The sequence below is a fragment of the Bubalus kerabau genome, chromosome 10 (genome assembly GCF_029407905.1).
Source record: "Bubalus kerabau isolate K-KA32 ecotype Philippines breed swamp buffalo chromosome 10, PCC_UOA_SB_1v2, whole genome shotgun sequence".
NCBI lineage: Eukaryota > Metazoa > Chordata > Mammalia > Artiodactyla > Bovidae > Bubalus > Bubalus kerabau.
In genome coordinates this window covers 59,332,099-59,348,123 of record NC_073633.1, presented here as the reverse complement: position 1 = coordinate 59,348,123, position 16,025 = coordinate 59,332,099, and the positions used below count along the sequence as shown (strand labels likewise).

The following is a 16,025-nucleotide window of genomic DNA, read 5'->3' as shown; positions in this document are numbered from 1 at the left end:
GCAGGCAGATACTTTACCACTGAGCCACCACAGAAGCCCATCTGGAATATATCAAGAACTTCTAAAAGCCACAAAGTGATATTTAAACAACATAATATAAGAAATCATACAGAATGGTCAATAAATATGAAAAGATCCTCAATTTCACCAGATATGAGAGATCTCTAGTGTATGTGCTGCCAGTACAAACACAACCAAGAACTCTAATACACTGTTCGTGAGAGTAATTTTGAAGAGATATTTGGCAATATCTATTGAAAGCTCTAAATCAATAGCCCAGGAATTTCACTATTAGATATAAGCCCTAGATAAACTATCACTGACATACACAAGGCCAACGATTTCACAGTAGCATTTATAAGATCAACAAATGTGAAACAAATGTTGCCTAACAGAGAGGAACCCAACTGGTTCTATCTAAAATTACTCCATCAGCCAGATGGATGGATAAAAAAGATGTGATACACACACACACACACACTCACTCACAATGTATACTACTCAGCCACAAAAAAGAATGAAATTTTGCCATTTGCAGCAACATGGATAGACTTGCAGGGCATCATGCTAAGTGAAATAAGTTATATAGAGAAAGACAAATATTGTATGATATTCTTTTATGTGGACTCGAAAAAATACAACAAACCACTGAATATAACAAAAAAGAAGCAGGCTCAGACACAGAGAACAAATTGGTGGTTTCCAGTGGGGAGAAGTTGGGAGGGGCAATATAAGAGTGGCAGAGTAGCAAACCACTGGGTACAAGGTAGGCTCAAGGACGTATTGTACATCACAGGGAATGTTACCAATATTTTGTAATAACTGTAAATATAAAGTAACCTTTTAAAATTGTATAAAAATTCTAAAACATAATAAAATTATCCCATCAGCAAGTAGTAGGTCATATTCCTTTCTGAGGAGAAATCTGGGTGGCGGATAATATACATATCATAGGTTATTTATCCATTTCTAAATACTTAGAACCACCCTCATTCCTGGAAGTTCCATTGAATAAATATGATAACAGAAATATCCTCTAAGCTATAAAACTCAGATGACAAATTCATATAACACAAAAATCCTTGACTAGAGATACTAGATATTTTATAACTTTTCTCCATTACCAAATATTAAATACACAGCCGATCTTACAAGTAAAAAGAGAAATCCTCAAGTATCAGAAATAAAGGCAATGGAAAATCAGAGAGGAAAACATAAATTGAAATTTCTGTTTTCTGTGGGGACTGATTTCCAAAAATCTGAAGAGATTTACAGAACTACCATTTTTTTCTGGAAGGTCACTGAATAATTAGGTCAATTAAACATTCTATTGGCCCTACAACTGTTTCCTATACTAGTTGACTGAGAAGTGGCTACTCTATTAAAGTGGCTACTCTATTCAGTAATTAAGTAGGTACTAATTCCCAAGACTGATTCTAAAAACCAGATATCTTTTCAGGGATGACTTAATAAATACAAATTTTCTCAAGTGGTAAATTATAATCAAAGGTGCCCTCAGAAAATAATGTTATTTGATAATCTTATCTTTTCTAAGTGCAGACAATTGTTTGTGATTTGTACATGATCTTAATTGAGGGAAGAAATTATCATTCCCTTCTAAAAAAAGCTAATCCATATTTGTTACTCTTAATCCATCTCCTGACTTAAAAATCATCCACATTAGCCTCTACTGAAACTATCCCCTAGAAGTCTCCTGAAGAAATGTAGCAAGCATTAAATAAAAACAATTCCAAGGGGTAATAACTTACAGTCACAGACACATTTAACTTTTAAACTTTATCCTTGCATTTTACAACCACAAAAATGAGAACTACTTCAGATGCTGTGGTTAAATGATGTAAAGCTATATTGATTTAAGAGTCTTTCAGGAAACTAAATAAGAAATACCATTTATTTTCATATTTTCATTCATATAACTTCATTTTATAAGTTTATGCTAAAAAATTGTCCCCACTGCTCTCTTTGATCACATCCATCATCAGAGATCACACCCATATTATCTTTGCAAATGAAGAAGGCCATATATGTTGCAACCAGAGACCACACTCTTTAGTAATTTTAGAATTGTGACACTAAAAGTAGTATTAACAGAATTCCAGATAGTACTCAAATGAGTAAAAAAGAGACCAAAAAAAAAAAAAAGAAAGAAACATCTTTTCCTTAATCAAAACAGAGTCTTTATCCTCAAGCAGACCAGGGCTCTTCACTAAAGCTGGACTCTCCCCCTCTTTCACTCATAAGAGAGCTTTACTGATTTTTGAAAGTGAAATGAAAAGGTTGCAACTTGCAGGCAAAGATGTGTGGCTTTTTTCAAGGACAGGGGGAAACAAACTGGTAATATGTTATCAATGCAGGCAGCTTCAGTAATTAAAAGCAGCTTTCCAAAGGCTGAGATTTTCTCTACAATTCATGAAAACAGTGATGAATTATGCCTTAATCTTCTGTCAACCTCCCCCACCAAATAAATAAATAAAAACCAGGAACAGGAAATCCAGAGCTTTAAGTCTTTCCATCTCTCAAAGGTCTTGGGAGAATTTTTGTTAACCTCTTCATCTTTCTCCCCTCCTTTCGTTGCTCACTCCCACCAGTCTACTTTTTAAAAAAGGTATGTCCTGTGTTTACTTATCTCTGAGTTTTTATACAAGCTGGAGTCCCTCTGCCTGGGAGATTCTTCCCCATCCTCTACCGCTTCATTGTTAAAGTCCTACATCATCTGGGCAGATTCTTTAGAGACCATTAAAAATGGAATTATTAATATTATTTAATGACAAAAAATAATTATGTTAATTGGAATAATCAAGTTGCCAAATGGTATCTGTTCTGTGGCAACTCCGTAAAATCATAAATTAAGATGGATAAAGTAAATATGCAACAATGAAAATAGCTACCATAATAATGAGATAAAGGTTTTAAAATTTAATTTAGGTTTTAAAATTTAATTTAAAAGGTTTGGTATAAATTTAATTTTTTTTTTCTTAAAAAAATGCCTGTCCTTTCTTTAAAGACCAAATGATATCTTTTCTAAAACCCTTGATATGAATTTTCCTTCTCTTTGTTAGAGGCTCAATTACATAGCATCTATCACATACCATCTTGTATCTGAGGCAATAAACTATGTGTCTTTCTCGATTATTAAAATTGTGAAATTTTGAAGACCAAGAAACTCATCTTTATGTTTTCTTTGCATCCTCTATAGAACCCAGCAGATTACTTGGCAAACAGTAGGGGATGATAAATTCTTGATTAACAACAAATCTTTCTGAAGTAGCTGAAAGTACGAATAAGGTACCAAATTAAAAGCAAGGGAAAGTCTGCACAAACAGTGAGTTCCCAGCCCCTTCACTTCTTGGGCCCAGAAGACTGGAAGACTTCTCTGTGAGGAAGTCAAAGGGGTTGGGGGTATATACTGTATGTGAGAATCCCACCACTATGGGATTGGTTCAGATAACACATATTGATAGGGTTCAGATAACCCATAATAATAGGTTCAGATAACCCTACTGTGAAATGCTCTAGTGAATAGTAACTGCCCACTCATACAAAGGATGGGACTAAATCAGGAAAGAGGAAGACAAGAGGTGAAAAAAAGCAGTGGATCCAACACAGAAAAGAGATCAAGAGAATTCTCACAATGCTGATAAACGGAATCCTGCAGACAATAGTGATATGACAGGTGTAGAGTGCAAGCCGTTCAGATGGAATGCAACATAGCAAGAAGCTGTCTCTAACAAGAATGCCGAAAAGGGAATGGACAGCATTCATTACATATGTGTGTATGTATAAACACACTGAGTAGTTGTAAAGCTTTCAGGCAGCTTGCACTTTAATTTGTGATGTTGTTTAGTTGCTCGGTTATGTATGACTCTTTTGAGATCTCATGGACGGTAGCCCATCAGGCTCCTCTGTCCATGGAACTTCCCAGGTAAGAATACTGGAATCAGTTGCCATTTCCCCCTCTAAAGGGGATCTTCCCGATCCAGGGATTTAACCCAATGCAAAAGACGTCTTCTGCACTGGCAGGTGGATTCTTTACTACTGAACCACCAGGATTCCCTTAATATGTGACAGTTGTACAGAAAATGAAAGCAAATAAAAATGTACAATAAATAATTATAAATATGGCACAATGGTTCAGATGTGAATAATACTATATCTACACAGTGTAATAATATAAATACTGAATATTTACATAACAAAATGTACTAGGGTAGGAGGGAGGGATTTAACTTTTTTTTATATAACTTTTTTTCCAAATTAAATATTGGAACCTGTGGCTTGATGGCAGTTTTTCTTCTCTGCTGTGTAAATTTACTTGAAACATTTTACAAAAGTATAAATATAAATGAAAATATAAATGCTAGATAATCTTTACTGAAAACTAAATGAAATCAGGGCTGTCCTAGTAATGCTGGAATATATATATGACTGCTATATATTTGCTACATATGATCAAAATTCCTCAGGAGTTTTTGGCAATAATGACCACGATAAACTAGAATACCCATAATTCTTAGATTTAAGAGACATTAGAGATTTTCAAAGTGTATTCCCTGGACTAGTAGTATGAGTTTAGAAACTCCGATTTTCAGAACCTATTGAAATTTTCAGAACCTATTGAAAATAGACTACTGATGCGCCAGTAGTCTAACAAACTCTGCAGGTGATTATGAAGGATACTAAAATTTAGAACTGCAGGTAAAGAGCAGGAGGGTAAGAAAGAGAAGTGCCATAGTTAATGCAGCTGCAAGAGTATTCCTCATTTAAAAACTATAACTTTTTTATTCAATCATTAACCTCCCCCCAAAAGAATCTCATCATTACCTTACATCTTAACACTACTTTAAAATGTGTTACACCATACCTATGCTTCTGGGTTTCCAGGTGGAACTAGTGGTAAAGAACCTGCCTGCCAATTCAGGAGATAAAAAAGATGCAGGTTTGATCCCCGGGTCAGAAGATCCCTTGGAGAAGAAAATGGCAACCCACCCCAGTATTTTTGCCTGGAGAATCCCATGCACAGAGGAACCTGGTCAGCCACAGTCCATAGGGTCACAAAGAGTCGGATATGACTGAAGTGACTTAACACACACATATACCAATGCTTATTTATACATAAAACATGTCTGGAAGGAAACATATCAAGTTGATATCCTATATTTGTGGAAAATATAATTTCCATAAAAAAGATCTACAGATGAATGTTCATAGTAGGTTTATTCATAATTGCCAAAACCTGGAAACAAATGAAGGGTCCATCAAAAGCAGGGTGCATAAACATATGGTAAATTCATACAATGGAATACTGTGTGCTATGCTTAGTCCCTCAGTCGTCTCCGACTCTTAGGGACCCCATGGACTGTAGCCCACCAGGCTCCTCTGTCCATGGGATCTCCCAGGCAAGAATTCTGGAGTGGGTTGCCATGCCCTCCTTCACAGGATCTTTCCAACCCAGGAATCGAACCCAGGTCTCCCATATTGCAGGTGGATTCTTTACCATCTGAGCCACCAGGGAATCCCAAGAAAACTGGAGTGGATAGCCTATCTCTTCTTCAGGGGATCTTCCCGACCCAGGAATCAAACCCAGGTCTCCTACCTAGCAGGCAGATTCTTTACCAGCTGAGCTACCAGGGAAGCCTCAGCAATAAAAACAACGAGCTACTAAATCAAACAACCACATGATTACTTTGAAAAACATAACATTAAACAAAAGAAGCCAGACACCAAAAAGTAAATACTGTATGGTTTCATTTAAACAAAGTTTCAGGACCAAGGCAAAACTAATTCATGGCAATAAAAAGTTGCCTGAGTGAAGGTGAGAAGTTGAATGGAAGAAGACTCAAGGAAACATTTAGGAGTGATGGAAATGTTCTACATCTTAATTGGGTTGTCAGCTACGCTTAGCTATGCATGTTGTTGAAAATCATTGTACATCAAATTGTACATTAAAATCTGTGCATTTCACGATGGATAAATTGTACTCCTCCCTGCCCTATGGTAATAAAAGTAAAATAAAGACATTTTCAGACAAAAACCAATGAACTTCATTAGCAGGAAATATTCACTGAAAGAAATTCTAGAGAATTTCTCCAGGCAGAAAAAAAAAGTCAACCCAGATGGAAAGTCAGAGGTATGGGAAGAAATGAAGAAATAACAAGAAAAGAAAATATTAAATACATGAGGAAAAAATTATGAGAAAAATAATAGCAGTGTTGGTGGTGATGATGATGTGTGTATAAGGTAACACAGGTAATTAGTGAGTTTCCATTCCACTTAGGATCCCATGCATGCATGCGTGCTAAGTCGCTTCAGTGGTGTTGGACTCTTTGCAACCGTATGAACTGTAGCCCGCCAGACTCCTCTATCCATGGGATTCTCTAGACAAGAACACTGGAGTGGGTTGCCATTTCCTTCTTCAGGGGATCTTCCCGACCCAGGGATTGAACCCACATCTCTTATGTCTCCTGCATTGGCAGGCAGGTTCTTTACCACTAGTGCCACCTGAGAAGCCCTAGGGTCCCATACAAAATCCTTAATAAATGGCCTTAAGGCCGTGCCTCACTGGGGTCTGCTCTCCACTCCAGATTCAACTCCTGATACCGTCCCTCTTTCTCCAACACTCAAGGTGTCTTTATGGTCATCTCCATCTCATCTTTTGCACATGCACTTCTGTTTACCTAGAAGGCGTTTCCCCTTCCCTGCCTGGCTAACTCCTATCCATCCTTAGTGTACTTCCTCTGCTTGTCCTCATATTCTCTCCCCTCCTCCCTATAAGACTAATTCTTTTTTTTTCCTGTTATATACTTTTATCTTACACACCTTTTCCTTCATAACATTTATAAAACATTGATGTGTGATTATATATTTAATGACCCTCTCTGCCTCTAGGCTATAAATTCAGTAAAGTCTGTTGTCCTTCATTATAACCAAATGGCCTGACTCAAATGTTCAAAAAATATTTTTCAAGCAAATACAGAATTCAAGTACTTCATAGGTCCACTGAAAAGCTATAAGAAAAACAAAAAACAGAAGATTCAGAACAGAGGAATAGTTGCAAGTTAATTCTGCACATGTTCCATTCATCCTCTTACTGAGCAAGAATCTCTTCTGTTAATTTCTTTTATTTGAGCAACTATTTGCAGTAGGACAGAGGCAAGACCATGACTTTGGTACAAAAGAGTTCTGGGTTTCAATCCTACATCTGCTGCTGCTGCTGCTAAGTCGCTTCAGTCGTGTCTGACTCTGTGTGACCCCACAGACGGCAGCCCACCAGGCTCTGCTATCCCTGGGATTTTCCAGGAAAGAACACTGGAGTGGGTTCCCATTTCCTTCTCCAATGCATGAAAGTGAAAACTGAAAGTGAAGTCGCTCAGTCTACCTACTGAGATTAAGTCCTTGAGCAAATCACAATTTCAGATTTCCCATCTGTAAAATGAAGATAGCAGTACCTAGTTTCTCAGGACAGTTGGGATAATTACAAAGTATAGAGAACACAGAACCTGGAAATCTGTGTATAGCAAGTATTCAATTAAAGGCAACTATGATTATATTTCAAATGACTTTTTCGCCCTGGAGGAGGATATTTTCATTACAGCATCTATCTATACTGACATGGTTGGTTGTCCACATTAGTCTTTTCGTCACTCCAACATGGCTCACTCAAGAAAGTCAAGTATTTGGGTCAGGCCAGGAGGTTATGTTACAGATATATTTATTTCACAAAAGTCTCATCATGACATTTTTGTATTTGTTTGTGCTGTGTCTTTCTCTCAGCATTTATCTGAATATTTATTAACCTTCCAATTCATTTATCCTCTTAAAATTTTGACAGGATTGGGACAGAATACAGACTAAATGGAAGCTTCAAAAAGGAAGAAGTCAGTAACATTGATTCAGTAGAACAGTGAGTTTAGCAATTCGAATCAGCAATCTTATAGGTCTCCAGGTGTGGTAGAATATAATATTCTTAATACCAGGTATAGCTAGGAGGTAGGCAAATAGCTAACTTAAGTATCCTTTTCGGACAAATGTCAAAAACTTATGCCAGGTGTCCTGTAAGTGACAGGGCCAGAATTACAACCTAGTCAAATTCCAATTTTTATACCCCTCCTCTCCCTAAGTGATGTATTTAAAGGGTACTTCCAAGATTCTGTTCCCATGTGATATATGAATTGTTAATTGTTAGCTGTTTAAAAAAAAAAATTATAGTCCCTTCTCTTCTCTTCCTGGTGCAGAGGAATCAACAGCAGGCCTCAGGCAGAGTTTGGGGGGAGCAGTAAGGTGCATGGAGGTGCATGAGCAGCAGGTCCACAGCATGGGGAACTAAGGAGAAAAGGAAGGTGCCATATAGAGAGGCTTCAGTAGCATGCCCACTGGAATGGGTCTCGGAGGAGAGAGAGGAAGACAGCATGGACATACACGGCAGTGCTTCCACTGGCACCCAGGGAGCTAAACGCAGGGTACAGAAGTGGCAGACAGAGGACATACCTGCACGACTAGAAGATCATTTATACCAGAAACATATATAAATTGGGACTAAGCAAATAAGTAAATAGAATGAGGATAATGAAACTCAGAATTTTCACTGTTCGTTTTAGCCACTCAGACATGTCCAACTCTTTGTGACCCCATGAACTGTAACCCGCCAGGCTCCCCTATCCATGGGATTCTCCAGGCAGGAATACTGGAGTGGGTAGCCATTCCCTTCTCCAGGGGATCTTCCCAACCTAGGGATCAAATCCAAGTCTCCTGCATTGCAGGCAGATTCTTTACCATCTGAGCCACCAGGGAAGCCCTTTCTAAAAACCATTTCCCTACTAAATGACTAAATGAACCAGTGTTTCTAGGAGAAATGGCTGATCCCAGAAAGTGCTGGACCAGGCAAAATAGAAGCCTAGAACATCTTCTGCCAGAAAAGTAATGAAGAGTCCAAAGAATGATGGGGACTTGCCATAAGGACACAGGAACCTCCTTGAAAAAGCTTCCACTGGCCAAACCGAGATAGTTTGAGCTATAAAATATTTAAGGATAGAGATTAATTACAACCCATTGAACAGGTGGGATTCTACAGGTCCATGCTGATACAAATAAATAAACGGATAGCAAATGGCCAAGAAAGAAAAGGTTCTTCTTACACAAAACATCAATTAATAAAAATGGAAATAAAAACAGCAGCATTTGTTTCAGGTGGAAGTCATGGATGGATATTAAAACTAGTGGATGCAGATCTGATTGAGGGGGTAACAGGCAGGAAGGCCAGGGGTCTCCAAACGGAGGAAATAGCCTGCAACTGTCAGACATTTTTATCTCTCTTAAGTGGCAGGAAGAAACAAACTAGCGATATTTTTTTTCCTTCTCTATACAAATTTAAAAGGAGGTTTCTCTTAAAATACTGTGCTGCCATAATGACACCTGGTTTCACCTTTAGTTAACTATTCTCAAACCCTGAGTTAACCAATCCATTTTTCTTATGGAAATGTTTGTCTTAAGCTATATTAATGTACTATGCATTTACCCCAAACTTTGTCTTCAAGTCGGTTCTGCCTAATGGCTCAGAACCTACTTGACAAACCAGTATATTATACTCAGATATTGCTCCCCTAATCTATGTAAACTAAACTATTTGTATGGTAATCTGCCCTTCTACAAGATTCAAGTTAATCATTTTATGGCCCGGGATGAATCGTCTGGTGTCAAGATTATCCCAAAATGCATCTTATGGGTGAGGGGCCCAGTGCCATTCTGAGTTTTAAGACATTCCTTTCTTTCATTAACAGACTGCTAGTGACTATATTAACATCCAGCTAAAGACTAGCAGGGGGGTACTCTTTCTGCCCCCTTCTGATGCCTATGTCAGAAGCTTTCTCTATCTCCTTTATACTTTAATAAAACTTTATTACACAAAAACTCTGAGTGGTCAAGCCTCGTCTCTGGCCCAGGATTGAATTCTTCTCCTCCGGAGGCCAAGAATCCCAGCGTCTTTTCGTTCAACAACAACCTTTTGTAATGAATGAGGAATGGGATACTACCAGTCTCTGAATATGCCTCCACAAAATATCAATCAATTATAAAGGGAAAGCAGCAACATCACCAAGAAGAAACCTAGCAGACACCAAAATTACCAAGTGATCAAGGTTAGATGATGATGCGATAAGCCAAAATCAAGCACCCCTTGATATACCCTGAGAAAAATATGGTATTGACTCAATAACTCCTGCCCCCAAAGCATGGCTTTGACGTCATCCTGAGGAAACAGTAAATAGATCCAAGTTGAGGAACATTGACAGGTTATACAGCCTGTGCTCCTTACAATTGTTAAGGATAAGAAAGACTGAGGAACTGATACAAAGTACATGCAACAAATGCTTCTGGATGGGATTCTAGATTGTTAAAGAAGAGAAACTATTAGAACTCTGGTCAAAGACTGAATGGGACCCGTGGATTGGGTGGTAGTGTCATAACAATGTTGACTTCCTAGCTTGGATGGCTGTGATGCAGGAAAACATTCTTCCTTTAGGAAAATAAAGAGTATTTAGTGGTAATGGGGAATCCTATCTGCAGGTTTTCCTCAAATGGTTCCCAAAAAAGACTAATGAAAATGACAATTAAAAGGTTATGGAACAATTATGGTGAAATAACAACATATGGAGAATCTGCTTTAGGAGGATTTGGAGTTCTTTGTACTGTACTTCCAACTTTTCACTTGGTTTAACATAATTAAAAAGCAAATTATTAAAAATGAACTAAATTTATCTACTTCTTTGTTCCTATGGAAACTCACAAAAAATCATTAGAATGATGCTGGAATTCAGTTCAGTCGCTCAGTCGTGTCCCACTCTTCGCAACCCCATGAATCGCAGCACACCAGGCCTCCCTGTCCATCACCAACTCCCGGAGTTCACTCAAACTCACGTCCATCGAGTCGGTGATGCCATCCAGCCATCTCATCCTCTGTCACCCCCTTCTCCTCCTGCCCCTAATCCCTCCCAGCATCAGAGTCTTTTCCAATGAGTCAACTCTTTGCATGAGGTGGCCAAAGTACTGGAGTTTCAGCTTTAGCATCATTCCTTCCAAAGAAATCCCAGGGCTGATCTCCTTCAGAATGGACTGGTTGGATCTCCTTGCAGTCCAAAGGACTCTCAAGAGCCTTCTACTTTCTACCATAAGGGTGGTGTCATCTGCATATCTGAGGTTATTGATATTTCTCCTGGCAATCTTGATTCCAGCTTGTGCTTCTTCCAGCCCAGCGTTTCTCATGATGTACTCTGCATGTAAGTTAAATAAGCAGGGTGACAATATACAGCCTTGACGTACTCCTTTTCCTATGCTGGAATTAAAGAACTGCAAAAAAGCAGTGATGGAAAGAACAACACATGAAGTACTGGGTTAGACACTAACATGGCTGCCATGTACACTGCGCTTCTCCTTCTTTGTGTGCAGTGAATACAGGTTTGGGAACTTGGTTCTCATGCTCAGTATGATGCCAGGGCAGGAAGGGTCTGCTTCTGCTCAGTGACAGTGGGTCTAGAAGTGTCAGAACATGCACTTCTTAGAAACCCTGTTGCTTACGTACTGTTGTAGATGTCAGCATCAGAGACATCCATTCTTCTGTATGTGCAAACTCTACTCCCAAACTGGCAATGGAGACTCAATCCTTTCCTCTTTATTTCCTTCTTTTCTTTTCCTTTCCAGTCAGGTTTCAGCTGCAGGAAATAGAAGGTACTCTAGATATTTTCAGAAGAAAGAAGCTCATACAGGGAATTCAGATCAGATCAGATCAATCGCTCAGTCGTATCCAACTCTTTGCGACCCCATGAATCACAGCACGCCAGGCCTCCCTGTCCATCACCAACTCCCGGAGTTCACTGAGACTCACATCCATCGAGTCAGTGATGCCATCCAGCCATCTCATCCTCTGTCACCCCCTTCTCCTCCTGCCCCCAATCCCTCCCAGCATCAGAGTCTTTTCCAATGAGTCAACTCTTCGCATGAGGTGGCCAAAGTACTGGAGTTTCAGCTTTAGCATCATTCCTTCCAAAGAAATCCCAGGGCTGATCTCCTTCAGAATGGACTGGTTGGATCTCCTTGCAGTCCAAGGGACTCTCAAGAGCCTTCTCCAACAGGGAATTAGGTGCTTCCAAAAGAGCTGGAGAGGTAGGCTCTAGGCTGTGCCTTTAGAGGACCCCAAAACACCTCAGAACTGGCCTACCCAGGAAGCTGTGACATCTGAGAAAGGAAGGTTATCAGGAGCCACCATCAGACCTGCTGACTTTACGAACATAATCCATCTAGATGCCAGGAAGCTGCCACCACCACTATTTCTGTAATTTCCTATCAATGCCCACAAAACAACTTATCAGGCACTGAAAGACTTTTGTTAGAAAACCTCAATGTCTACATGACTATGCTTGTCAGCAGAAAAAGCCAAAGAAACAAGAAGTTATGTAGCATCACTTTATTTGCACCTTCCCCATCTCGAGTAGGGGTACCTCACTGGGAAAACTGTTTCACCACTCTTTCTGGAAGGCTAAATGCAGGAGTCTGAGAAACATGGTGTCTAGCTTTCTAGCCTCTTTGTAACAGGTAAGTCCACTGAAATGAAGGGGAAAGGATGCTGAGTGGCTGGTCCCATGTATATCACCCTACTTAACACAGCTGGGTGGGAGTTATCTGCTACGACTAATCCCGAGAGACTGTCAGAGGGACCTCCCTAGTGGTCCAGTGGCTGAGACTCCGAGCTCCCTATGCAGGGGGCCCAGGTTCTATCCCTGGTCTGGGAACTAGATCCTGCATGCCACAACTAAGACCCAGGGCAGTCAAATAAATAAATATTTTTCAAAAAGAGGTTGTCAGAGTAAATTTGGTATAAATTACGCTACTTTCTTAGTTTATTAAACTTTAATGACAAAATTCTGTACATGGAGCCAGGACTGTCTCTTACTCAAAGACACTTAAATTAGAAGAGCTAAAACTCACTGACAAGTGAGAGAGAGGTATAATGACCTAAGTTTTGGTATACTAACATGCTCATACAGTGTGACTCAGTGGCTCTCCAGTATATACTGGTTAAATTACAGTTCTCTCACCATCTTCTATCCCATCTCCATTCATTTTTCTCTTTGTTTCTGTTTCTAATTTAAACTAATTATCTCTTTTGCTGCCATATGAACCCTATCTTACTTATAACCAACAGCAGAGGGCTGCCTATTCCAAGGCTAGTCTGTGAGTTTTAGAAAATGACATCGCTGCAATGTTTTTCTTCAAAAAATAAAAGGAATGAGTGGGTGATTTTTCTAAGCCCTCTTTTACTTTTGTGATAGGTCAGAAAATAAAAAGCAAATGATAGTGATGAAATGGCAATCTCTACCAGAATACAAGCGATTTTTGTCTTCCCCACAGACTGTGAGCCTCTCACAAAACAGGCAGACACAGCCTTTTTTTTTTTCTGTGTACCTGGTTCCTAGCATACTGCGCAATACAGAACAGACTGCTAAAAAGTGTCTGTTGAATGAATAACCCAAATTACACTGGAAGAAGTGGAAGATGACACTTTATCATCATGTCTCTTATCTTCCTATCTCACTCTTCCTCAATGAGGAAAAAGGGAACAGAGAGAGCAGGAGGGAAATCTGAGTCATGAGATTGACAACCAGGATGCCCACCGTGCCAACAGAGTGGGCCCCACACCACGAAAGTGCCCAGAAGTACAAATCCTTCAGCCAGTTTAGGAAAACCTCATTTCAAAGGGTGGAGTTTCTGGCCCTTAGTACCAGTTGCTGACTGACCACCCACCAATTGGCATAATTTGATTTATCTCAGTTGGGAAGAAGAATGATGTGAGAAGCAAATAACTGAAAACACAGATCTGTACCAAGAGGGGAGAGGGATGGAAGGAGAGAGAAACAGAATGAATGACACCTCTGGCAAGATGATATCTAGGATCAATTGGTTCTGCTGGAAGAAAGTAAGATGAGAAATCTGGACTAGCAGAGCCTACCTCTGAGTAGTAACAACAACAAGGAAAGAAAGTCCAAGGCCAGCCTGCCAGTCTGAGATTATCTGCCTTGAACAGTTTGTTGTAGCAAGCAGGGAGACAGATCTGATAAGAAGAAAGCTATCCTAGTTTCAATACTGCATTAGTTTCTTCTGATCTCTTCTACAGAACAATAATGGGACATTAGCTAGACTATTATCTTCAGCCATAACATACTGACAGTCTTTCCTTAGGATTGCCAAGAAGCCACCATTTGTCCACCACTTCTGTCTTTCTCCTCTGGTAGCAATAACTAAGAAATTCAATTCTAATTGCATCACATAATCATTCTCAAAACACTCTGAGATAACTTGCTTGCATCAACAAGTTGCCCACTGCTTATAAACCAAAAACTTTCAAGAGAAACATAAAGATACTTTGTAGAGACTGAAGATACCAAGTTACCAAGAGAAAGCACTATTACAACACTTAGAACAATCTAAGTAATTAATCTAAATTAGGCTGAAAGATTTACAGTTAATTGGGTCTAATCCTGATAACAGGAACATGTGACAGCTTATTCAATCAGCAAGAAGGCTCATATTTTTTGTGAGCAAAATATAACCAGTCACTGTTAGACTAGACATTCTTTTCATTTTCCACCCATTCCCATTTTTGAGACAATCACCAATAACACAGGGAAGCCCCATCTCATTTAAAATGGAACTACTCTTTACAAATAAGTTTGTTTTTAATAAGCACAAGGCATAACCAGCATAAGTTATTTAGCTGATAAGAGACAGTTTTGCCTTCTCAAATCACAGAATTTTAAGGTTGAACAGCTGTGGCAAGTCCTTTTAAATATTTATACTTTTTTGGCTTCATCTGTAAAATATCAGTGAAGACTAGGGAAACATAACATGAACTTTCCACACTTGACACTTGTTGCTAAATAGGGAGGGGGGGAAAAATCTATCTCCCTGCTTTCCCATCCCCATCTCGTCTAAGAGAGTTTAAAAGGATATCAGAAGAAAAAGAAAAAGAAACAAACAAAAAAAAAAACTAATGACACTTCAGGTCAAAGTCCATAAAGTTAAGCCCAAAGGGCTTCTCTTTGCCAGAATAGTCTAATCAACAGCCGGGATGCTAAGCTCCAGGGAAATGCGCCCCACCCCCTCCCGGAGCTCACGCATACTCGGCTCGGGGTGGCAGGAAGGGGCAGGCGAGGTGCTGCGCGTGCCCCCGCGCACTCAACCCGAGGGCTGCCTAACCCCCTCTTCATCACTTCCTGAAGGAAACTGACAAGGAAGGCGGCGGTTCTAGAGAAAAGAGGGGTGCGGAGTCCACAGGCTCGCGAAGAAAATGCCGCTTCCTAAAGCAACGCCCCCGCCCACAAGCCTGTGCGAGCCGGGCAGTCTCGGGGGTCCCCAAAGCGCCCGGCGCGCTCCCGGGTCTCGCGCAGAGGGAGGAGGGCGCTGACAGCCGCCCCTCCGGCCGCCGCCCCCTCCTCCAGTCCCGTTGATGGGCAGCGCGATGGGAAGCCCGCTCGGAGTCCCGCGTACCCCTCACCTCGTCCTCCGGGAGCCCGAACACCTCCACCGCGCAAGTTGCCATTTCCGAAAGGTTCCTGCAAACCGGACGCGCTCGCCCCCACCCAGAGTGGGAACTGTAGTGAGGAGGAGGAGGCGGAGAAGAGGGAAGAGGAGGGAGGAGTTGGAGGAGGAGGGGGCCGTCCTCCCCAGGCCGCACAGCGCCCCCAGCGGCCAACTAGCGCTAGTGACACGAGAAAGTGGGGCGGGGAGGGCCTGCGGCGCCTCGGCGGCGGCGCGCGTGAAAAGGCTCCGGACCTGGGAGCCGCGCGCGGTGGGGGAGCGTGCGCGCTGGGACTCGGGTGGGAGGCTTGGGGGCTCGCCTTCCGTCTCCCCGCCAGGAGGATGAGGCCAGACCTCGCCGCCTCGGGGATCTAGGCAGCCCCCAGGCATTTCGCCAAGCGGGCAGTGGCGCCCAGAGGACGCCAGCCCTTCCCCAGGAAAGC

At 40.8% G+C, this 16,025-nt stretch overlaps 1 protein-coding gene across 1 annotated transcript in view; it reads right to left on the bottom strand.

Moving 5' to 3' along the window:
• Positions 1–15,712, bottom strand: part of NEDD4 (NEDD4 E3 ubiquitin protein ligase) — a 146,093-nt gene extending 130,381 nt beyond the window's left edge. Inside the window, exon 1 of the mRNA XM_055537883.1 lies at positions 15,560–15,712. Coding sequence (XP_055393858.1) covers positions 15,560–15,604 — 45 coding nt within the window. The 5' untranslated portion in view covers positions 15,605–15,712. The remainder of the gene's footprint in view (positions 1–15,559) is intronic.
• Positions 15,713–16,025: the final 313 nt, after the last annotated feature.